The sequence below is a fragment of the Antennarius striatus genome, chromosome 3, assembly GCF_040054535.1.
Source record: "Antennarius striatus isolate MH-2024 chromosome 3, ASM4005453v1, whole genome shotgun sequence".
Lineage (NCBI taxonomy): Eukaryota > Metazoa > Chordata > Actinopteri > Lophiiformes > Antennariidae > Antennarius > Antennarius striatus.
The window spans coordinates 20195429-20221486 of NC_090778.1; the positions used below are offsets into that span (position 1 = coordinate 20195429).

The following is a 26058-nucleotide window of genomic DNA, read 5'->3' on the forward strand; positions in this document are numbered from 1 at the left end:
TCCACTGGCATACTCTCAACTCATTATGAGGGTAATCAGAGCGTTTATGAGTTCCTGTTCAGTGTGTCTCATCTCATTCACACATCACAAAGATCAACCCTCTTCAGTTTCTCACATGAACACAAGGGTTACAATGAACCTCACATCAAGAGCAGAGAAAGATTCTGTGCTTGGTCCACAAAAGCCTCCTCATCCTCACGGATGTTCAATTATGCTATGATATATAGTTTCAGCACAACATGGTGCTTTTAATTGCTAAGTATTTTTTTAATTAAAATCCAAAAATGCCTAAGGGCAACATATCTCACGCAGAGTAGTTTTATTTGTCCCCATTAGGCCTGTCCGATTCAATTAAAAAAGGTTAGTGCAGCACACAAATGAGTTTATCTGGAAAAAGAAAAATATATATAGAAATTGGAGAAAAGCCCGATTAGCAAACAATTCAAAACGACTTCTTTTCTTTTCCATTAGTTTTTATTGTAGTAGCTGTTTTTTTTTATTTCACATTTCAAATACTTTGTTCTCTGGTAGTGAAGATGAGTCACATGTGTGTTAACATCACGCTTTCTTCAGTCAAACATCAGCTAACTACAATTCATGTCACTGTGATGCAACCTGGGTTTTATTTTACACGTCTGACAACATTTTCTATTACTTCTACATTAAATGGCTGGGGGGGGGGAAAACAGTGGCATAAATGAAGGGACTGGTACAAGCAATATGACAAGTGAACACTGCAGTGTTATTCAAAAACAGCAGGATGAATTAAAAAATAACTCTTAGCCAGTTAGCCCTGGTAAAAGCAAGCCACAAACGGCAACAAGTCGGTCTCCGTATTTATCATGTGGTTGCTGTTTACATGTGTTTTTCATTCATGGTAGCAATGAGATCACGTTCCTGGTTTGAGTGGTGAATATTTGTTTCTAACAGCTGAGAGATGATAGTGGTTAATCAACAAATGTGTGTGTCACATTTACTTTCCTTTTGCAACATCATCCTCAGCTCAGTCCAGTGCCGTACGGTGAGCGTCATGGCTCGTGAGGCACTGACGTTAACCTCAGTTTTATAAATCTATGAGCCAAACAGAGTGGCGTATTTGCCAGCGTTGGTCTTCTTTTATTAATTAAATCTTGTTTTGATTGTTTGTCCAATGTGAGGTGAGGCTTCACTGTTCGCTTTGCTGCTCTTACAAATGATTTTTAACCAGTATTTTTAATGTCAGGCTGCTAATATGCTGCACTGTTCGGCTTATAAATTTACAAAAACTGACCAGTCATGAACATCACCCCACATTACTGACTCAGTCATCGTTTAAAGAAAATAAAACACAAGAATGAAGCTACAAACAGTTGATTTCAGCTAGCAGATAAGCACAGGAAATAGTATTCTGAAGGTATTTTCTATGTGTGAGCAGGTGGACAGGTGCATGTGTGTGTGTGTGTGTGTGTGTGTGTGTGTATGCGTGCCTGCGTGTGTGTGTGTGCGTGTGTCTGTGTGATTTCCTGGTCGCTCATGTGATGACGTTGGGGCCACGGCGTCCAGTCCTCTCGTGGATGTTGGATATCTTCAGAGCGATGGCGATGAGAGGACCCAGCACCACCTGCAGAGAAGAGCGTGTCACAAAACGTTTCAGCAGGAACAAACATTTGATCTTTCGAGTTTCTTTTAGGCACTGGTTGTATCAGATATATCACTTTCAGCGTGTAAAAGAAAAAGATAAATCCGACCCTGTAGGCATGAAACATCTGCATGGTTTCATGTGAGTTCAGGTCAGTTATTAATTAATCAAAGAAACTATAGTTTTAACTACTTGTTAAAATTGATTTGCACATTTCATCATCTTTCAGTTGCATTACGTTTTTAAGATTTTTTTCTATAACAAGAACCACTGTTTAGCACTACTCAGTGACCTGGATTACAGGTCGTAACACTCGATCACAGCGGTTAATGTACATCTTTGAGCAGACATTGACCGAGTTTGTTTGTTGTGCAAGGCAGAACGTACAGGTTGAATATGGTGTCAGTTTGGGGCCAAAAAGCATGATGCAGATAAAATGATATCTTATCAGATTTCAGAGGAGATAATCTTTAGCTTACGTCAAATGAACCTTATAAAAACTGTGTCAACATGGAAGTCCGGAGCATTTTACAGTGGAGTTAGCCTAGTTTATCAAGCAGCTCTTTCACTTCGTAGAGATAATTCATTCATAAAATGTTTCCAACAGGAACACTGTAGTGTAATAAAGACATTAGGTACGGGGAAAAGCTGCTTTAAATCATATTGGGCACATAACCTACTTGTGTAATAAGTTCTGAATGAGAGTTTGGGCCATATGAAGATAGAACCTTCCTTTTATTCTTCAATACCTTTTAATGCTGAACTTAATTCAATAACAGAAATAAAGACACAAGTAGGAGCACCGCAACCTTTCTCCAGTCACCCAAAAGTTAGTGCAGAGACCTGCTCTGGACACCAATGTCTGCTGTAGTAGTGACCAATCAGGACGCATTGCTGAGTTTCAGCCAGTGGATGACTCCGTCCTGATTCTGGGTCATACACGTGGCGAACCAGGGAACCAGCAGTCTGTCATTGACCCTCTGGTTTTGTAGAGTTGGCGCTGACATACTAATACTTTATAACCGTGAACATTCACCCCCCCGGGGGATTTTTGTAATGGTCGGCCCCGTGCTCCCAGATGCCAATGGCACGATCCAGGTCATTGTGCCCCAGTCATAGTTTTCCTGTCAATTACATTTTCATCCTAATCTTTGTGTATTTTTATAGTGGCCGCTAAGTTTAACAAGTGAGTCATCATTCTGGATCAGCGTGATGAGTGGTGACTTGTTCATCCAAACATCTTTGTACATAAAAAAGATTTTACCAATTTTTAAATAGAGAAAAGGAGCAAAAGAAAATGTGTGGTCATTAAATCCTTTATTTGCAAACGCATTGCTGAAGGATTTAACATTATTTAAATGTTTTGCTTCATTTTTAATCCTGTGCAGGATTGCATGATGAATAAAACACTCTGAAATGGCTTTTTACACACTGAGCATTAGATTTAACAACAATTTAACACTCAAAAAGAGGATTTGGATTTTATGTAGCCTGAATGCAAACAGTCTTCTTGAATATAAAATATACTTTTAACCTGGAATAATAAGCGTGCAGCCTAATCATGAATGTCTCCTTAGATGATTTATGTGCGTTGGGTAAGGGGCAGAATGATTAGTAATTAAATTTATGATCTAATATGTGGGTTCAACAGTACAGTGTAGGTCAGACAACAGGGACAAGGAAATGTAGTGACAGTGTTAAATGAACTTGAAGAATGAACTCATTTTGGTGATAGCCAAATTTGTCAGATCACTTTTATGATAAATGATTGGAAAGGAAAACAAATGAGGTAAGTGAAGTACTTTCCCGTTACTCCAACATAATTTCACCTGAGTTAAATTTGAATTAGCGCTCGAATCGAATGGTAAAGCTCAAATATAATAGATTTTGATGTCCAAATTAATTATTTCTTGGTTCCGTGACCTTAAAACATCACTGCTCATATCATTTTTTCAGCTGTAGATGTAGGAAGAATTGGCACAAAATGTATTTTGAATTTCAGGGAGAACACACTGTTTGGTGAAGTTTTATGGTTATGTGGCCAAAACTAAATGAGGCTGTCTCGCCATTGTGACTGTGGCTTTACAACCCATGGGGATGGTTAAAGTACACCAACAGTTATAACAATATAAGGTGTGTTATTAAAATCTGTGCTACAAGCTGCTGTTAAATACTCCAAAGTCTACAGGTCAGTCTGTTTCAATTGTGTCGTCGCTACATTAGACACTAATTTTGAATGATCAGTGAAATAGTGTCTGACCGTCACAGCATAGCCTCTAAACCCATAACTGTATGTTCTTATTGTGGTTCAGTCCATCACAAACCACAACCTAACTTAACGCATTGCAATCTAAATACAGAAAACGCATTTTTATTTTGAATGAGTAAAATATATTTCAATTCAAAACAAGGAGTGAGAGAAGATCCCATTTAGAAATAAGAGAAACAGATGTAAGTGCGTCTCATTCACAGACACACGCACACACACACACGCACACACACACACACACACATGCACACGCACACACACACACACAGACACGCACACACACACCAGTACCTGTGTCTCTCTGTTGTGTCTCTCTGGGTCTCTCTCAAAGCACTCGGCGTAAATACGGATTATGGCACCCATTCCTCCACCACTCCCGCTCATCCGAAACACAAGGCGGGCCGCCTCGTGGAAGATGATCCTCAAACCCTAAAAACACACCAAGATTTTAATCATCAGTTTGAAAATTTGTTTTGTACAAATTTACTGATTTATTTTCTCTTTTCCAACTGCCTACCCATCAAGATAGTATAGAATAGAATAGAATAGAATAGAATAGAATAGAATAGAATAGAATAGAATAGAATAGAATAGAATAGAATAGAATAGAATACAACACAATACAATACAATACAATACGATACGATACGATACAATAGAAATCTGGTCACAGATAGTTACATAGGTCAAATTTAAACAAAGTACTATTTATTTGAAATTTTAATAGACAGACAGACAGACGGTTAGATAGACGGATAGATAGACGGATAGATAGACGGATAAATAGATAGATAGATAGATAGATAGATAGATAGATAGATAGATAGATAGATAGATAGATAGATAGATAGATAGATAGATAGATAGATAGATAGATAGATTGATAGATAGATAGATAGATAGATAGATAGATAGATAGATAGATAGATAGATAGATAGATAGATAGATAGATAGATAGATAGATAGATAGATAGATAGATAGATAGATAGATAGATAGATAGATAGATAGATAGATAGATAGATAGATAGATAGATAGAGAGAGAGGGGGTGTGGATAAGAAATATTTAAACGATCGTGTCAATGATGTGCAGTACCTACAGGAGCCACTAGATGTCCCTAGATGTTCTCACTGTGTATTTTGTTGGGTCTGCGTTCAAATGGGATTCCAGCTACATACTTGCATCGCCTCCTGTTGTCTCTTAAGTTCAATAAGTTCATGACTAAAGTACTTCAACCTTATTTCAATAAGAATTTCAAAAACTCACATATTAAGAGACCATGACCACCTCCCCTGTAAAATCGTAAACCTAAACTTTAGAACTTAACCTCAACAATTAAGGACAAACAGGATATTGTTGCATTGAGGGCACCCAACTACACAACTCTTCCTGGCAGAGGTAAAGAAAGATAAGACTTTGACTAATGGATGTGTGATGAGTCTTATCTGTCCTAAATTCCACAGTGCCTCTTCTCGTATCCCTTTAGACCAAGGGTCAAGGCCAGGGGAAGAGAGAAAGCAATATCTTCTCAGAAAAAAGCCTGGATATGACAAAGATTTTAATGAAATATACACTAGATGCTTTATTCATGACATGTCATTACCGTAACTGACTCTGCTGCAATACTACAAAGTAGTGCGGTAGTGCTTCCAAAACTTTCACTATTGTAAGAGTACGGAGCAAAGGGCGACAGGAGTAAAAAATCAAGATTAAACATCCCACTTCGGACATGTTAGTTAACTTCTTTGTTTTTTACTCACTGTAGTCATTTATAGACAGGGGTATTAAAAGTAAGGTAACTCAGGTTCACTTGCTTTCCTCCTAATCTGACTTTAGCTCTGGTGTATGAGTCTCACATGTCAAAGTGTGGGGTGAGAATGATAATAAGAGATGTCCGTCCATCCGCCTGCCTGTCTGTCTGTATTTGTTTTTGTGAGTTCAGCTCATCTCTAACAATAGAGTAGCAGTTATCAGGAGGCTGACTAATGCCTGTTAAAAACAATGTCAGCTGCAAAGCCCAGGGGCCTTTAGTGGTCTGCATACCACTTACAGTGTGTGTCTCTGTCTATCTAGCTAGCTAGCTATTACTTTGTAGTAATGAAGAAAGTAATGTAGTGAATGTTCAGTCAGGATGATTATTAGTTTTCATACTTACATCTTAAGTTATTTCTCCTATCATCCTGTCGTTAACATCCTAGCAAGCCCAGTCACACACTGACACACCTTGAGGGTTGTCTGTGCTCTCCTCTTATATACGATTCTCTAGTATTATCTACTCTCTAGCTTGTTCTTCCATGTTGTGCCGTCTACCTTCCTGTTCTCCGAATTCATCATTTCATCAGTATCTTTGGTCTTGTTGGTTTCAGCAGAGTCATCAGTCACCGTCACCACCAGTGTCTGGATTCCACAGGGGGAATTTATCCATCTGCTGCTGAGGGCAGATACATGATCTTGATCTCCCAATAGAGTCTTTTTGATAGACTAATTATCATACATATTCCGCCGCAATAAACAGCTACCTTTATAATTTTTTTTACATCAGTATTACTCAGTATTATAGTATTCTAATAATTATAGACATTTAAAAAGTTAAAATAAAAAAGTTTGAATAATACCAAATATGAGCTTTCACAGCAAAATGTCATGCAATTTCATCACTCAAGAGGAATTTTGTATCATTGACATTCACTGACAATACAATTGTGTCAACAGAAAAATCCAATTTATCTTCAGTGAGAACATTAGAATCAGATCTTCAAAAAGTAGCAAAAAATAGCAAAAAGCAAACAGAGCAAACTGCTGGATATGTATCAGTCAACTACTGGAACATCAACCAGCAGACAAGCTGAAAAACACATTTTGTTGATACATACTATAAGAAGTTACTCAGAATATAATATAGTATCTGCATTGGTGCATAGGTACAGTGTTGGCTCTATGGTGACTTCTATTCATTAATCCATCCATCTATCCGCTATCAGTCTGAGATATGCAGACAATCAAGAATAAATTCAGTAGTCGACTACAAAAGGCTGCATGCCACTGCTGTGTAAATCCCCCAAACTCTGTTTTGTGTGTTTGTAAGTGCCAACTATTCCCCTTCACACACACTTGCCGTGGACAGACCACAAGTGAGACGACAGCTGATATAATTCTGTCCTGGGAGGAATGTGTGCTGTAATAACACACGCTGGGGCAACTGGGATGCTGAGGATTTGCCACTGAGGTTAAAACACATTCTGGGGTGACTGACTAACTTGATGTGTAGCTGCTGTAACCAAGGTAACAAGGTGAAGTAATGCACAACAGGGTGGCAAGATCTTTATTGCCCTTAAAACTAGTGGATAAATTGTTGGAAGAATATTGCAAGCAAACACAACTGTGAACATGTGTGGCATATGGAAGTGTATGCATGTGTTCACAATTATGCACTGGGACAACTGGTTTGAAGGGTGTCTATGTGGTATTAGGTGGGGCAGAGGGGAAGAAGTGTCGACGCCAGGGAAGAGTTTCCACACATTTCTGAGCTGAAGGCAGTCAGCTGGATGAATCCTACGGAGCTTTTGGGGGTGGGGGGGCAGCTAGAGGATATTGATGGTATCCTGACAGAGGGTGTTATCAGTAAATGCATGGATCTGTGTCTGTAGGCACATGTTTATTGTCTGAAGATGGAAGACAGACTCATGTCCAAATGTGGAACCTCTCTAAACAAACAGGTTTGAGGTTTTGTTAGTGGTCTAGCTCACAAGAGGCAGCCAGCGAGTACAGAAACATGCACAGGAAGGTCTCTGGATAACTTTGGTGAGGATGTCTTCAGGCACACCTGAAGGACACTTCAGGAGCACATATCTCTACCAAGGAAACACGCTTACTTGATTAAATAAAACTCTAATCTAGCTGCTGACTTTCCTTAAAATCCATCTGGTAGTTTATGTTTAATAGATGGAATATGTGAATAAAACCTGACACCAAGCAGCAAACAAGCAAACAGTCCTCAAGTCTTCAGAGAAATCTGAATTTCTTTGTATGAGGTGTAAACGCCAATAGCTACAACCATCATGTCATACTCCAAAACTAACCACAGCAATTTGAGGATCGTCTCACATTCAGATACTTCTTGACGTAATTCAACGCAGTACGATGCAATGAGATGTAATGAAATACAAGACAATATGACAGTTTTTCAATCCTTCACTGAGGAAGTCATGATATGGCCCATATTCTCTGTTATCAGGATTATTAAAAAAAAAAACAACAACAACTACTGGAAAGACTTACAAATAAATTTGTTGGACATTTTTCAGTTTCTTTAACATCGTCAGATAGAGTGTATTTCAAGTGGGACAGGGCCTTCTGGGTACTGTTAAGGCTGCAAGCTAGCTGTTCATTTATTCTGTTAGTTGTTGTGTTGATGTATGGTTTCACAGTTTTTTTCCTTGTATGCTATTCATGTGGTGAATAACAATGAAACTAAACTAAATTAAACCAAACTATCCATTAATTCATCTTTTACAGCTGCTTATCCACTTTGCGAGTCACAGGTCTGCTGGAGCCTATCCCAGCTGGCAACAGGCGAGAGGTTGGGTAGCACCCAGAGCCGTTTCCGGTGCATCACAGGGCCACACATAGACAGACAACTACACACAATCACACCTACAGACGATTTAGAGTCATCAGTTCACTTAAGCTGCATGTTTCTGGAGGTGGGAGGATACCAGAGAACCTGGAGAGAACCCACACAGACATGGGCAGAACATATAAATTCCAGGTAGAAAAGAATCAAACCTGGAATCTTCTTGCGGTGCAACAGCGCTGCCCTAAACCAAACCTAATAAAACTTTAAAAAAACACACAAACACTAAAGTAGAGTAAAATCAAGTAAAAAATGGGGGGGGGGGGTTAGGACAGACAAACTTAACAGCATCAGATTTTTTGGCCTAAGCCGAATTGGTTTCTCTACTAAGTGCTTACTTTACTACTTTACTTATCAAATATTATACCAAGTGCATTGAGTGGGAACACGTTTCATTGACCTCACTGACATGTTTTCTGCTGTCACACATGTTCTTGCTCAGGTATAGGATACTAGAGAGATATGTCTAACCACATGTCTATAGATTTCCCTCTCTGGAGGCTGACCTGGTTTCGAGCCACTGTGCCATCCACGGGGTCGATGTACTCAAAGTTGTCAGCCTTCTCCACGCTGTACACGTGGTCTCCAACAGCAAACTTCTGGCTGGTGAAACCCTTGTCTAAGATTAAGGCCTCCAGATCTCTCATCAGGTAAAACGCTGCTCGGGGGTCCAGACCTTCATAGTCAAACCTGACAGACACCAACACACAAACCCATAAATACTCAGCAAGAAGCTTACAAAGCCACCCCACAGAGACACACACACACACACACACACACACACACACACACACACACACACACACACACACACACACACACACACACACACACACAGTAATATATTTGTATGGCTGAGCAGAGGCAATTTATGATTTACCATGACTGTACTAAGGAGTATTGAGGGTGATTGGTTGATTTTCCTTCAAATGATGACAGATATTTACGGTTAGCAGACTTTTTTAGGCTCTCCTACTTTGATTTGTCCTCTCCATCTACATGTTGTGGAAAATCTACATCAGATTAGGATCCCCTCTGTGGGAAAACTGACTGCAGGGGAAAAGGTTAAAAAAAGAATAAGTGACAACCGGTGCAGAGGACTGACGGAGAGGCGAAGGAGACGCGGGCCTTGGAGACATATTTGGCTTTGGTGAGGATATCAAGGCTTAACACTTCTCAGAAAAGGTAATCATGGAGTCAGTCTCAGGGCATGTGATTGGAAAGAAATTCAAGATAGAAGGATTCAAGCAATGAAAATGGCTTCAAGGATAGAACAATAAAAATATAAATGGGCTGCTAATGGAATCAGTTATGAAAGAGCAGCTTTTTATCTTTGAGCTCTTTTACCTGCAGAAATATTGACGACCATACTTGGCCCAGTGTTCTCTGACGATCTGCTCCACGCTCTGTTTCCTGGCGGCCATGATGGACAACCACATCAACACCGACCACAAGCCGTCTTTCTCACGAATGTGGTCTGAACCTAGAGGTTTAAGAAAACACCAACAAAACTTCAACTCTTAGTAAACATCAAATTTTGAGGAGTGGAAGTCCGATTAAGATAGAATGGCTAATTTAAGACTATGAATAAGGAGAGTCTTGCTATGAACCACGACTTCTAGCCAAGAAAAAGTGGAGTACATAACGTCCAATACAATAAATGAGATATACTGCAGTTGTTAGTGGCTTTAAATTTTTTGTCTTTTTTGGCAATAGCCAATTAGCTAAATATTTTGTCTGCTTCCAGTCTTTGAGGTAAGCTAAGAATCCCTTTTCCCCAACTTTATAGTTAGACCAGAAACTGAAACTTCTATTATCATCTAACACAGGAACATAAATAAGGGTAAAAACTTCACAAATGCCAAAGCTGGATCTGCAAAAATTCTGCAAAAATGGAAAATTCCAAAACAAGACTTGGATTTATTTTTTTTTTAGCATTTTTTGCTCACGCAGTGATGTATTTATGCAGAAATTACATGAAGAAGGTAATTTAGCTTAGCATTTTCATCTGCTGCTTGTAACAAACCTCCAGGCAGAGTATTGGAGATTGGAAACATACCAAACATGGACACAAACAGATGAATGGTTTGCACACTTGATCAGTTCCCTTCACTGGGGAGCCATAAGTATTTCCTTCACTGGGGAGCTATCACTCTTTTCTCACTAACAGCTGCACAGTAAATGTATTTGTTAAGGGAACACTTTGACATTTTAATATCATTGAATATGTTAGTAGTTTCCAAGAGCAAAGCTTGGAGCAGAAAATGGTATCAGTTCCTAGGTATCACTTCAAGTTACACATAAATATATTTTATGAGATAAACAGGATGTTGTTGTTACGTCTGTTTTATAAGAAACACACTTCCTTTCCTTTTGTCTCCTCCAGGAAACTCGTTCTAGATCCAGCTCTGGTTGTATACCGAGAGACAGGGCGGTCACCTTGACGATCATATTAATCTAATCACAAGCATAACCCTTACCTCTAACCTGTCATTCATAGAGACTGATTTGTTTTCGTCTCAGACATTTCACCTATAACCTTTGTAAGAAAAGTCAAAAATAGGCTAATTAATGGGAAAACAATGGAAAAGGGTCCTCATAAAATGATGATAGAGATGCCCCAATGGTTTTTCAGGGATTCATTTTATTAGTATTTTATCAATATGAAGAATTACATGTTTTATTCTGCTCTTATTTTAAGTTTTAAGGCTGGTGTTTCCATTTGTAAATCAGGAGTCTATAGGTAACGCCACAATAGCAATGCACAGCATAGTTTGACATCAATCCCTGTAATATTTCAAGCCATGCTTGTCCAAGTAAATGTATCAGAGTTAGCAAAGAGCAGGAGTGGTTTGCAGCTCTGATGATTTACCACTCAGGGCTCTCTCTCAGAGCTTTTGGCCTTACATGGGTAGACAACGAGTCGGCTCCCACAGTTCCCTGTGCTCAGAAATCCTCTGCTATTTCCATTTCTCTCCCTGTCAATACTTCTCACATTTGGGCTCTCCAAAAATCCCATTTCTCTCCTCATCTCCAATGTTAATATTGTCGCTCAGACACTTCCCCTCTTTGCGCCGTCCGTTATCATCTCCACTTGGAAGAATAAGTCTGAGAAAATTTGGAAGGAGTAAGATAAAACTGACATTGAAATAGGTCAGAGCTGTAAAGAGCAGGGAAATAAAGGAGACGGGTAGTAGGAATGGAATAGAAAATGTGTGTTAGTATTTGTGCATGGACATTGTTTGTGTTTTCTGAGTGGCTACTTTTGCATTCATAGAAAACATTGCCACTGGAGGACTGTCTGCTTGACGCTGTGATTCACGGAGCCACTGTCTCCTTTTATAGCAAAAGAATGGGGATTATTTACACATGCGCTCAGGTTCACGGCCCTCACATCTATTACACATCTCTGACTGCTGCTGCATGCAGTCAAGATGCACTGCTTGAAACTCCAGTCCTGGAAAAGGCTGGTGAGAGCGTGAAAGAGAAAGGAAGAGAGAACCAGAGAGACTTTCTCAGCTTTAAATGGAAATGGTGATTTCACAAATATTTAGGCTGCTATTTTTGTGGTCTCAGTCCTCGTTACTTCCACTGATAATGTCACTATATGTTTCATGTTAATGGCAGAAATTCGGGAAAGACGTAAAATCGTCAGAACAGAGGTGACGTGTGAGGTGAGAAACATGAGCAATCAGTAAAACTGTTGTTACACACTTTTCTAACAAGCTGGATCTACTCGACTTATTAAAACCTGAAGGGTAGAGGGAGCCATATGTGGTGCTAATCTGAGTGTTTCAGCTACCTGACTGTAGTTACACATGCATGTGGTTTTTCTGTGCAATAAAGGATTATGATCAATATTTCAGTTTTCTCACTTTTAGGCTTTCCTCCCAAAAAAAAAAAAAAAAGGATGCTTCAGTTCTAGCTGCGCTGCCCGCTTCTTTCAGATACTGCCAGGCAGACAATTCCTCATTGACTCAGTGGGACTACGATGGCACGGCAGCCATCAAACCGACCTCCATGCAGATCTTCTCTCTTCAAACTCCATCATGTTTCATTCTCACACAACTCCTCAAACAAACCCAATTCGGCCGTGGTACCATTCCGTTTGATCTGATCGACTAGATTTCTCCTCCACTGGGTTTTATTGCAGTGATATCATCCTGCTAACAGATCTCTGAAGTTGTTTGGTGAATATATTGTTATCACAACCACCATCAATTGTAGTCCGTCCAAAAATAAGACCCAAGTCATAAACAGCAATTTCCCCTTTCATTTCAATGGAAGAATGACACGACAGATTTGACGTGTGAGTGTTTCAGCAAGTCTCTGGTGTGTGTTCCCAGTTAGAGGCAGATGGCCAGTGCAGATTCCAGCAGCGGCCATGTCTGCTGGCAACACACACTGACAAGGGGAGGGGATTTTTTCGGTCACACACACCAACTCACAATTTCCAAGCTGCAACCAGGGCTTCACATCAGTTCCATTTTCTTCACACAGTAACAGGCTGCTCCTGACTTTAATGTGTGTTTCTTCTGTACGGCTGACATTCAGTATTTTGTGTTGTAGCAATGATCATTCGTACCTGTCCCGAAGCTCTCCTCCCCACAGAGGGAACAACGCCCAGAATCCATCAGGTTTCCAAAGTACCTCCAGCCTGTGGGAGTCTCATACAGAGCCAGTTTCATGGCTTTGGCTACCCTACAAACACACAGAGAAAAAGAGGGAAATAAACTCAAACCTAGTTCTTTACGCTTGCACAAAAAAGAAAAGAAACAAACATAACAAACAAACCAAGAAACAACATCTCTCTATACTGATGCCAGACTTTATTAGTTCTAATGTAATGATACACTAACCAACAATCCTCTGAACTCTGAAATAAACCAGACCAAACGTTGTATGACAAGAGAAATCTGCCAACAGCTCATTGGACTCCATAAAGCAAAGAGAGAACAAACAGAGAAGAAGCTTTAAACTTGTGTTTGCTTTGAATATCAGCCATGTCCTCACACAGGCAGAGGACGAGGTGTGTGTGTGCGTGCGTGTGTGTGTGTGGGAGTGTGTGCATAGAGATGTTAATGTATTGTGCTCCTATGGAGGAATAATTTACAAGGATATATTCAGGGTTAAGGTCATGTTTGTATTTTTGAATTAATATTCAGCATTACAAAATTTAAAGAGTGGATTTTATTGAAGATTTTTAGATTCTTTGACTTCAGCTGCTCTAAAATCATTACATTTTAATAACAGTAAATAAAATGAGGACTTTTATCTCCTACAACTCATCATTCAAAACTGTAGGGGTTTCTACATTTCAGAAACGTTCGTCTTTTCAACTTTCTTACAGTTGCTGACGCTTTTGGTTCAAATTTGACGAGCAATATTATAGGTTAAAAAAGGGAAAAAAACTGGTGTCGCTCAAACCACTGGTGCTCATGAAAGGAAAATAAATAAAGAAATGATGAAAAAAAAGGCATAAAAATCCAAGTCCAGGCATTCAAGGTGGTTTATATGAATGAAGTGGAGTGGATGCATGTCAGCTATTCAGTTGTATAGTTCAGTTGTATAGTTTCGTCCTCAGTACACATGGATGTGTACTGAGGAGGAAATCCCTCAGGAGTTGGTGAAGACAAACTTCTAAGAAGAGTAGATGAGGAACTTGAATTTATCAGGAGGTCAGAAAGACTTGCTCTTTGCTGGGCATGTGAAGATGACACAAACTATTCATATCAAAGAAAGGACCCATTTAAAGTTGGAGGCCATGAGTGGGTTTTCTTTTTTATGTCAGGCCTACAACATGTGACTTTATGGACTGTTTTCAAACAAACTACTTAACAAATTACTGAAAAACTCAGAGGAAGGAATGGGCATTTGGGAAGAAAACAAGTGGAGGAGCTTCCAATTTGAAATCAAGCAACCTCTATTGTAATTATGAAAGTTACCATGCAAAGTTTGCAGAGATATCTACTGTAGTTTGCAGTGAGAGTGCCCTTCTGTCTCTGCACAGATCACTGCTCAACCACATCCCAGACCTCTCCAACAACCTCTGAAAAATGGAAACACAATTCCCGACCCTTAGCCAAGACTCGCTTGAGGGGCAACAGTTGTTGCTCCCAAAAAAAAACCCACACGCAGAACTGATTTAAATATTTACACTGTGGGAATTCATCAGGCAATATGTGGATCTGGTGGTATCTGATGCTATACATCTACACAGTCATCATGTGCATAAATAAACTCCACTGTTCCCAGTGCAGTTGTTAATATGATGACGGGATAAACGGATGGGATAAACTTCCAAATAAGAGAGAGAGGATGTGGGGGCTGGAAAGGAAAACCTGGCAATCCTGAGAGAAAACAGGAACTCTGGCCAGCTGATGAGCTTCTCACATTTTAAACATCATAGCCAAAATAAGCACTGAAAGTCACCCAACCAGCGCTCAGTTTTCAAACTATATCACAAAAATGTAAGGGCAAAAAACCGAATGAGAAGTATGATAAACATGTTTTCTCAAGTCATTAGCAGAGTCATTACCTTACATGACATTCAGAGAATGAAAACAGATCGGATTGATGTGACATTCCTCAGACTCAAGCCAGAAATTTAAGGATTGTCTAGTTTCAGATCTGCTCATACGCACAATAGTAAAGTCATGGACATAAACCTTACCATGTGCTTATTTAAACAGATAAGGGACCGTCTAAGGTCAACCAGATTCAGTCAGTGCAGCTTGTCTTTTGCAGGCGTTGCCAAAACAGAGAAATTTGGCCAGATGAGAATGACTGGAGACACAAGGAATAAACTTGGAACATTTCTATTTTAGGCTTCAGTCCTCCTGTGTGTAGGTGTAACCTCTCCACTGTAAGGCCTGACAGCGTATCAGTCCTTACTCTGACAATAGTAACAGGCAGCTTCCAGGAAATGGTGGCAGGAGGGCGCCATCAGCCTAATTCCCTCATTTTATTGATAGATTTAGAAATATCTGTGAACAAGTTCATCAGTTTTTCATTAAATGGAATTGAAATCTTAAAATGATACACAATCAATTCATATGGCATTCAGTTTACAAGTTAATTTACTTTACTGATTTTTGGTTTTGTTTTTACTGTTGAGTAAATGTTATGATAACCAAATTCATTAAACTACACAACGGGGTTTTTTTCTTCATATTTTACAATTTAAATTCAGTTACATAAATAAAATATGGTTGATTTTTTTTTAGTAGTTGCTACTATGACTAAAATAATAACATCTAATCAGAAATCAAATTCTACAAGGAGAATATAGAAGCTCAGGATTACACCCACAACCTAATACACACACCCTTTGGTTTTAACAATCAGCATACATGCTTTATATTATTTATGTGTTATATTTGTATCTTTCTCATATTACAGATACTAGGGAGATAAAAAAGGAATGATGCCTCTCTATCTGCAGAATGTAATATGGCCAACTTTAGGCCATGGCTTGATATTTTACCCATACATAGCTTCTAATGGCTCCTTTCCTCAGCACAGCCTGGAGTTAAAGCTCCTGAGATTGGCATTCGGACAAAATGTCCTGCATGCCAGAGGATTACTTGGTCTTGGAATATGAGCTGTTCTTGACACACGGGACAATGCAGAACTCCGATACAGTAAGAGGCAAAACTATTCAAGGATATTTTATACTGTCAATATGAATACATTTATTTATTCCATTTACCTTGGAAGATTTACTTACAGAACACCCTCTGTGACCTGCTGCAGCAGCATTATAGGATCATAGCCCATTATAATAATTAGAAAAGGTCCCAGCACATAACCAGTACCAATTCCAATTCCAGTCCTGTCATATTCAAGTGACCCAGTAACAATCTTCTGTATTGCTCTACTCGGATGTACTGTATGTCTGATGTCATGAACATGAGCTTTACGGCAAGCATGTGCGACATCTCAGCAAATTTAAGATGATGGCCAAATGGTTTACAACATTTGAAGTCCAAATACACACTCACAAGAACCTGTTGCTTTGCCCTCTCCACATCTTATATCTTTCCATTAATGGAAGGAGTTACAGTAATGGACAGGCAGATGTTTCCTTGACCAAAACTTCCTTCCCTTCATCTCTTCCTCTCCATTCCTCCCTCCCTCCATGAGACTTTAGCACTGCTGCACAAAGCTCAAAGTACAACAGACACGTCCAGTCCATGTAAGAATGATTTAACACCTACAACTTGTGGCCTCAAGTCCATCTGAATCTAAATCCTGCACAACTAAACATAAATGCATTCTCTTTCTCCTAGCTGTTCTCCCCGCTGCCACATACATATACACACAGTCACATTCATCAAGGCTTTTATAACACAGTTTGCTTGACTACGCATAAACACAGCAGGGAGGGTTGCTCAGTCGAAACATCCAGCATGCTCACACACACGTATCAAAAGGCTGATGCTACAGGGTCCAACACCGCATGACTCAGTGCAATTATTACGTATCAATATCATGAGACTCAGCCTCCAGCAACAAGTGGGGCGTCGCCCACGCAACCGCATCCACACAACATGCACACATGCATGTGTATCAGTATCTACACACATCTGAGTTTGTATACTGGAGTTCATACGATGACAAAGATGTCATGTGTCCAAGCATAACTCTAAGCAATGAGGTCACTTCATGTATGGCAGTTGTTACACACACTAATTCACACACACTCACACATGTGCACATCTAGTCAAGCATGTACACATACCATGACAGATTACCATGCAGGCACTTTCTGTGTACATCAATGTTCAAACCCTGTTCCGTGGCAGTTATTCTCATTAATGATAAACGTATGGAGTGTTCCACACATATATACAAAATTGGACAGAGTGAAGTAAATGAAACTAATCCTTTCAGCTGCATCAACCAGAAGATGATGACAACTGGTTTAAAATATTTGAAGTCCAGTCACATGATGTGCATCATGAACAGCTGACAAGCTTTCATTCGTTTCCCATATTCGTGGGTTAGGATAACAGTTTGCCCCTCAGCAGCAGAAAAGAACCACGTTTTAATACTTCAAGGATCTGATGAAAAAAAAAAAAGCTATGTATTTTTACTTGATCGTAATTATTTTGTATTTGACAAATTAAACTGGGCTTGCGCAAGCCATTCGCCACGTCACCATAGGCGTGTAAATTCCAGATTGGCTCCAAGGTTTTTAGCTTGTGTAGCCACAGTGGTGTTCTTATTTTTAGGAAAAAAAGGCTAAAACTTATAACTTTTTTGGACTCGCGAAAATCTCCGAGCGATAACAAACTTTTTCTCTCACTAGCGCCGCTATTTCCGTCGGAGTGCACCAACGGAAATAGCCGACGGAAATAGCCGAAGTGACCCGAACGCTCACGATCATTAAATATGCACTTGGATCCAGTGTTATATAGTAGAGTTTGTGTTAAAATCGTAATTAAACATCAAAAGGTGAATAAATTCTTTTACAATGAGCCACAGTGGCTAGCTGTGGCTCCTGGTGCAAGCCCAGTGAAATCACATCTGAATTAATTTTAACTTACTCAAAACAATATTCTGTGACAATATAACATGGACCAATTATAGTTAATCTTTTTGTTTTTTTCCTTTATATTAAATGGTTCATATCTCAATGGGGTGCGGTACCAGGGTCCTTCTACTGGAACAATGAATTTCCCTTGGGATCATTAAAGTATATATCTATCTATCTATCTATCTATATTAATGAGGATGAGTTTAGCTGTGGTCCCATCTTCCCTCTCAGCGTCTTCTGCTCGGCTGTAGTCTTACATAACAATCCATATTTATAGCCAGTGAGTAAACATATTGGGGGAGTATAACTATGAGATGAGTATGTGATCTTTGCGTCTTATTCATAGGGAGTGACTCTTCAACCAAGAGCGGCATCCATTTAGCTGCTGCAGGAGTTTGGGGAAGGGAAGTCAGGGACTGGTGTTAGACAGGGTACCCCCCACCCCCAGATATTCTGAGTGTCGGTGTGAGTGGAGGCATGTTAGGCTGCATCATACCTGTCGAGTGCGGTGCTAGTGGCCATACTTCTGGCAAAGCCCTTGACTCCGTGCTGTCTGAAGTAAGGGATGTTGGACAGGTTGGCGGCCATGATGGCCACTGAGTCTGATGGGTTCACAAAGAAGCCGTTTTCTCCAAGGATCATGTACCGGTCCTGAAAGCACAATGGCATACAGTGTTGTGAGTTAGCACGTGTCTAGTTGTTAGTTTGTAGTGAAGTGAAGAGAGTGGAAAACTTTATAGGGGATAACAAGGAAAATCCTTTTTCTTTTCCTTTCGGCTTTTCCCTTCAGGGGTCGCCACAGCGAATCAGTGGCCTCCATCTAACCCTGTCTTCTGCATCCTCTTCTCTCACACCAACTACCTTCATGTCCTCTTTCACTACATCCATAAACCTCCTCTTTGGTCTTCCTCTAGGCCTCCTGCCTGGCTGTTCAAAACCTGTTCAGCATCCTTCTACCAATATATTCACTATCTCTCCTCTGGACATGTCCAAACCATCTCAGTCTGGCCTCTCTGACTTTATCTCCAAAACCTCTAACATGTGCTGTCCCTCTGATGTACTCATTCCTGATCCTATCCTTCCTGGTCACTCCCAGAGAGAACCTCAGCATCTTCATCTCTGCTACCTCCAGCTCTGTCTCCTGTCTTTTCCTCAGTGACACTGTCTCTAGACCAAACAACACTGCTGGTCTCACCACAGTTTTGTACACCTTTCCTTTGATTTTAGCTGAAACTCTTCTATCACACATCACACCTGATACTTTCCTCAACCTCTTTTCCAGACTCTCCATTGCTCTAGACTGTTGAGCCTAAGTACTTAAAATCCTCCACCTTCTTGATCTCTTCTCCCTGTAACCTCACTCTTCCACTTGGGTCCCTCTCATTCACACACATGTACTCTGTCTTACTGCGGCTAACCTTCATTCCTCTCCTTTCTAGGACAAACCTCCACCTCTCTAGCTTCTCCTCCACCTGTTCCCTGCTCTCACTGCAGATCACAATGTCATCTGTAAACATCATAGTCCATGGAGATTCCTGTCTAACCTTGTCTGTCAGACTGTCCATCACCATAGCGAACAAGAAGGGGCTCAGAGCTGATCCCTGATGCAGTCCCACCTCCACCTTGAACTCCTCTGTCACACCTACAGCACACCTCACCACTGTCTTACAGTCCTCATACATGTCCTGCACCGCTCTAACATATTTCTCTGCCACTCCAGACTTCCTCATACAATACCACAGTTCCTCTCTGGGCTCCCTGTCATAAACTTTCTCCAGATTTACAAAAACACAATTCAGCTCCCTCTGGCCTTCTCTGTACTTCTCTATCAACATCCTCAAAGCAAATACTGCATCTGTAGTACTCTTTTTTGGCATGAAACCATACTGCTGCTCACAAATGCTCACTTCTGCCCTTAGTCTAGCTTCCACTACTCTTTCCCATAACTTCATTGTATGGCTCATCAGCTTTATTCCTCTGTAGTTGCCACAACTCTGCACATCTCCCTTCTTCTTAAAAATGGGCACCAGCATACTTCTCCTCCATTCCTCAGGCATCTTCTCACTATCTAAGATCCTGTTGAACAACCCAGTCAGAAACTCTACTGCCACCTCTCCTAGACACTTCCATACCTCCACAGGTACAGTATTGTCTGCACTATAAGGTGCACTGGACCATAAGGCACACCCTCAATGAAAGGCGTATTTTAGACCTTTTTCATATATAAGGCCCACTGGATTATAAGGCACACTGTCGGTTTTTCAGAAAATTAAAAGCTTTTAGGTGCACCTTATAGTGCAGAAAATCCTGTATATCATCAGGACCAACTGCCTTTCCATTTTTCATCCTCTTCAATACCCTCCTCACTTCATTCTGACTAATCTTTGTTACTTCTTGGTCCACAAAAGTCACCTCTTTCAGTCTTTGTTCTCTATCATTTTCTTCGTTCATCAACTCTTCAAAGTAATCTTTCCACCATCCCATCACACTACTGGCACCTGTCAATACACTTCCATCCCTATCCTTAATCACCCTAACCTGCTGCACGTCCTTCCCATCATTTTCCAACAAGGGAAAATGCTGATTTTCTATATGTTGCTTACTGGAAAAACTAATAATTATTTCAGCTAATATTTGCCATTTCTCTGGATTCTACTTTCATCTTTTCTGATGAACACTGGCACTGGATATACACTGCCATGTCACTTTAATGATGCACTAGCTCATTAAATGTGTGTTTTTCCACAGATTAGAATAGACCCAACAATTTACTCCAGTTTGTGCTGATGAATATTTTTGTTTTATATTCAGGATGTACCTTTTCTGAACTGGTAATCAGTGCCGTAGTTGTAATAGTAAGGCAGGAAAATCTTCACAAACAGTGTTTCATGGAAATGCTGACAATAAACTTAGAAAACCTGCGGCCTTACAATTTGAAAAAATAGTTGCAATTAAAGAAAAAAAATGTTGCCATTAAATTTAGCAAAGCTGGATTTATGAGTCTGTTGAGACACAAATAATAATTTTGCCAGCAATCAAATGTCAGTCGAGAGTCTGGAAGACATTGGTTACGGTATGATATAAGAATAAAACCAAAAAGAAAGCAGTCACGACCCTTCAAATGGTGTGGCTGATGCTAATGACTGTGAAGATACCGATCCTGGTGGGAGAAACAGAGCAGCTATGACACAAGTCTCATGGTGTTAAGCTAATTAAATTAGCAAAAAGTGTGTGTGTGTGTGTGTGTGTGTGTGTGTGTGTGTGTGTGTGTGTGTGTGTGTGTGTGTGTGTGTGTGTGTGTGTGTGTGTGTGTGTGTGTGTGTGTGTGTGTGTGTGCGTGTGTGTGTGTTGTGTGTGTGTGTGAAACTGAAATGACAATTGGACAACAATGTGGAAAAAGTGAGCTGCCTGTTGGATGTGGAATTTTTCTTTCCTGCTTTCAACAAGCAAATAAATGCAAGAAAAAAACATAAGTAAAGCTCTGGTATCTATGGGTGGAGTTTACTTAGTAGTAATTGTTAAAAATACATAATTTAAAACATTCCGAAAGAATAAATTGAGGTAGTTCTCAGTAATCAAAACAGGATCCAACACCATTAAAGCTTTCATTAAATGTTTTTAAAATGGTCAAAGTGTTGTGATAATAATGCAACAAATAATGCAAATGTTCTATTCATTTCTGTGGCACTACTATTGTTTATGTATATTTTAGGTGTATGATCAAAAATATAAACAAGTGAATCATTAAGTAACTCTACAATCTATCAGCTTTAGAAAACAAAGTGAATTTGATGTGGAAAGGCTTAATCGGCAACAAATCATAATACAGATCTCTTCCAGATACCTCTCCCAGATTCATTGTTATTAAGCTAATAGATGCTAAAATTTTGACTTTCTTGTTGTTTTTTACTGATGATGCTGATCTGTCCACCTGTCACGACCATGTTGATGTCTGACGGCACTTAATTCATTTATTCTTATGTATTCACATGAACGCTTTGGAGTGTGAATTTAATTAACCTTGGGGGTGGAATGAAGTCATTTCAATCAGAATCTAATGAATCTAAAAATAGCATTCATTCTTTCGCTGTCATTGAATTGGTCAGAATTTCCGAGAAACAAATCATATATCCGCAGGGAATCCACACAGGAAAGTCCGGATTCCAACCCAGAACGTTCTTTGTGTGAGGCAGCGGTGCTAATCACCACACCACCTTCAAAGTCATCCCCAGTTTATGTGAACTGGATGCTTCCAGTTTCTACCTTACACTGCTGTAAGAAGCACACTGGTCCAAAAATTTACTGTAAACTAGTTGAGATGCCCCAAACTAGATCAATGTGTTAAATACTAAAACATAAGCTGCTTTCTCCTGTCAGACTCCTCACATGAAGCATGTAACTGAGAAACTGAGACGTCTTACCCCGTCTGCATCAAACGCAGCTCCAAAGCCAAAGTCGCCACCTTTCATGGCGTCCACCAGAGAGCTGGCATATGTCAGGTTGGGCTCTGGAGGTCGGCCACCAAAGTCCTCCATCGGGATGCAGTTAACGGCGGAGTTGGCGGGGGCTCCCACCTCATCACACAGGATCCTACGTACGTAGGGGCCCATGGCTGTGAGACAGAGGTGAGGAGAAGAAAAACATAAACAGCTTAATCCCCAACATTAACAAAGCTCACGGGCTTTATAAAGCAGATGATGGATGGTCTCACCTCCGTTCATGGCATCGATGTGTATCTTTAGCTGTTCTGGTCCTGTGAGAAGACTCTTAATGGCACGGAAATCGAAAACGCTTCGCAGCAGTTGTAGATACACCTCGACTGAGTCGACGACCTCCACTACAAACACACGGAATTAGGACTTCATGCGTGTCTTTGAGCATCAAATAGAAGTGTTTAAATATAGCATGCGTCTTCTTCTAGAAATGACTTCTTCAGAGATAAAGAAACATCTTATAATACAGTAACATCATTAGGGTTTATAAAAAGCGTATTATTAGCTTTAATCCCTTGATAAAAGAAATCAACACAATCTTTTGTTTCTAGCTTGTGAAAATTTCCTCATTATTCCTAGATCGATGTGATCATCAGACAACCATTAGCTGTTTAGTATGTGTGTGTGTGTGTGTGTGTGTGTGTGTGTGTGTGTGTGTGTGTGTGTGTGTGTGTGTGTGTGTGTGTGTGTGTGTGTGTGTGTGTGTGTGTGTGTGTGTGTGTGTGTGTGTGTGTGTGTGTGTGTTATACCTCTGAAAGGTTTGAACTTGTTCTCCAGGTCAAACTCTTGTTTTCCCAGCCTGGACAGGTCGACATGAAGCTCGGGGCAGATGGCGTATTCCTCAAGCGTCCGGCTCACCTGGTGGATCTTATCCATCACCGAGTCCGGAGACGGGCCTGCAACATGAACAGAGACAAACAAGATGACTTTATCAGTTGTATAACTCTTATTGATAAATGAACCCGATCAGGAAGAAACAAATGGAAGAATCAGAAAACAGCCACAGCTTCTCCGTCCCCACCTCCATTCGCTACATTGAACTTGATCCCAAAATCTCTCCCAGGGCCTCCGGGGTTGTGACTAGCTGTGAGGATGATCCCGCCTATAGCCTTGATCTTTCTGATGATGCAGGAAACAGCAGGGGTGGACAGGAGGCCATTGTGGCCGATCACCAGACGACCGATCTGCACAGGACGTATATGACCGGGGAGAAATGAAGGTTATACATCGATCGAGGATGAGCAGAATCGTCTGATAGGATGATCTTTTTTTTTTTTTTTTTGGGTGGGAGTGATTTTAATGTGTGCTTGAGCTACCCACCAGCCAGAAAACCTTTAAGAGCCTTTTGATCTGAGGGGTGGACTGACCCAAAGCATCTCATTCATCCACAGGTGACTAACTGAAAGCCCGCTTTATAGATGAAAACGATCTGCTTCAGGAGGGGCCTGAAATATCAGAGCTCTACTCTCTATTTATAATTTCTAAGCTACTCTTAAAGCGTTGATGCCATCAGCATCCCATAATTCCCCCGCAGATCAGCTATTCTAAATAAAAGTGTCCTCACTGGAGAGGAATTCATTCTCCTGACGTCAGTGTATCCTCCTAACATCTGGCATGTTTCATGTGCACATAAAGCACGGACATGGAAAGTGAGGGTAAATGTGAGGAAAAAGTATTTATTATTTTATGATAATATTTTGAATAAAGAAATCTATTATTTCCTGCTCAGTTTAAATTTTTATTCAGTCACTGCTGAAAGAATAAAAGTACATGTCGTACATGGTTTATTTTCAAGTGTTGCCACCATTCTGAGTTATTGGGACTGTTCCTGATGCCAGGTAATCCCCATAGCATAAAGGTCGGTTCAGGGGAGGTGGAACATGAAGAGTGGGGGGGTAGAGAGATGGACACACATACATACACACAAACACACACACGCGCATTGGCAGGAAAGGAGAGCAGGATGGATGGAAGTGCTGATAAAGCTGACATCAAGAGACATTTGGCAGGGCCAGCACAAAAAAGAAAAGGAAAAAATGGACCAATCTCAAAAACAAATTATATTCCCTTCAGATTTTCCTTTGGAAGCCGTCCAAACTAATCACAAAGATCTCAGGGCAAGCTTTTCAGAACAAGCTGTGTGGATTCTTCCCACTCTGCACCTTCTTCCTCTTTCCCTTCATCTGCTGCAGAGTTCAGACACATTTCGGATGGCTTAATACCGTTTACATGTGTCTGTACTGCAGCTGAGGCTTCCATGCTTCGGACTGCATGAGAAGTCAGCCAGGATTGTAAAGTTAAACAGAAGTGGACCGTTGTGTATAATGTAATACATGATACTGTAATCCAATTATAACAATGATTTTATAATTTTGGCAGGAGTTACCACCTACGATACGTTTCTTTCAACTTACTTTTGACCTGAATGGAAAGGTTACCTTCTGTGTCACAGAATGCACGCCTGAGTTGTTCATTGGAATCTTTTTTTTTTTTTTTTCATTTACAGTTTTGTGAATAATAATTTCATAGGACATACTTTTTTATTTCCTTCAATGGCAGCGTAATTCACTTTCAGGCCCCTTGGTCCCAGGTGACCCCAGGTGTGACCTACTAACATCCTGAATCCAAAGTGTGATCACTTCAAGCACAATAAGATTATCATGATCACTTTCTGCAAGACCCGATTAGAATTTTCCTTCCTGACACTTTGAAATTATTGTGATGTAATTTAATCAGAAGTGTTTCCAACATGCTGATGTCGCCTCGCTCCCTTCTTACCCCATTGGCCGCTGCCATCTGCACTATCACCTCGGTGGCGGTGCGGCTGAAGTAGCGGCCGTCGCTCCCCACCACCATGGTGCAGCCCTGCCGGTCCCGCAGGTCGATGGAGGACAACAGGCTCTGGATGTAGTTCTGAAGGTAGTTCTTCTTGCCCTCGAATACCGCCGTCTTCCTCCTCAGACCGTTAGTACCGGGCCGCTGGTCGTCGAAGGGGGCGGTTTGGACCGTCACCACCGGGATGGGGCTCATCTCCATCCTCCTCGTCAGTCGAGATCCAACCGGAGGACCCCAGTCACGCAACCTGGAGTTGGGTTAAACGTTTGCCTCTGGTGATAACCGTCCACGGAGTAAAATACCACGGAGCTGAAGTTATAACTTTAGTGGGGGGAGAGAGATCAGTGACAGCAGTCCCATACAGGGATGCGTAATGAAAGCCCGACCCGAAAATGTTCTCACCTCGGCAGCTTTCGTTAAAGCCCAGAGAGCCGCATCCCTCAGTGGAGCTGAACTCTGCCGGCGGACAACTCCCTCTTTTCCTAATAAGCTTCAACAACTACTGGAAAAAAAAAAAAGTTTTGGGAGGGTCAGAATCTTCAAGGCCCACAATCAGCTGAGCCTCCTGCCAAAAATAGACCGACGGCAGTGAGGAATTGTTGGGACTTGCAACTGGACACTGCCTGTGTCTGATTCGAGCGGCTGTCCAAACTGTGCGTAATGAAGG

The 26058-nt window shown here is 40.7% G+C and overlaps 1 protein-coding gene across 2 annotated transcripts; it reads right to left on the reverse strand.

Moving 5' to 3' along the window:
* Positions 1 to 452: 452 nt before the first annotated feature.
* On the reverse strand, positions 453 to 26050 carry pgm5 (phosphoglucomutase 5). Of its 2 annotated transcripts, XM_068310785.1 has the most exons (12): positions 25794 to 26050; positions 25335 to 25638; positions 23578 to 23740; positions 23306 to 23452; positions 22775 to 22900; positions 22485 to 22675; positions 18560 to 18714; positions 13108 to 13223; positions 9870 to 10005; positions 9029 to 9212; positions 4179 to 4316; positions 453 to 1600 (listed from the first exon to the last, which is right to left on the reverse strand). In XM_068310785.1, the coding sequence occupies exons 2-12, from the start codon at positions 25590 to 25592 to the stop codon at positions 1511 to 1513; spliced, it is 1704 nt and encodes a 567-aa protein (XP_068166886.1). In that variant the 5' UTR covers positions 25593 to 25638; positions 25794 to 26050; the 3' UTR covers positions 453 to 1510. The 2 variants fall into 2 exon arrangements, with proteins under 2 accessions (XP_068166886.1, XP_068166887.1); XM_068310786.1 differs by lacking the exon at positions 25794 to 26050 and having other exon boundaries at positions 25335 to 25787.
* Positions 26051 to 26058: the final 8 nt, after the last annotated feature.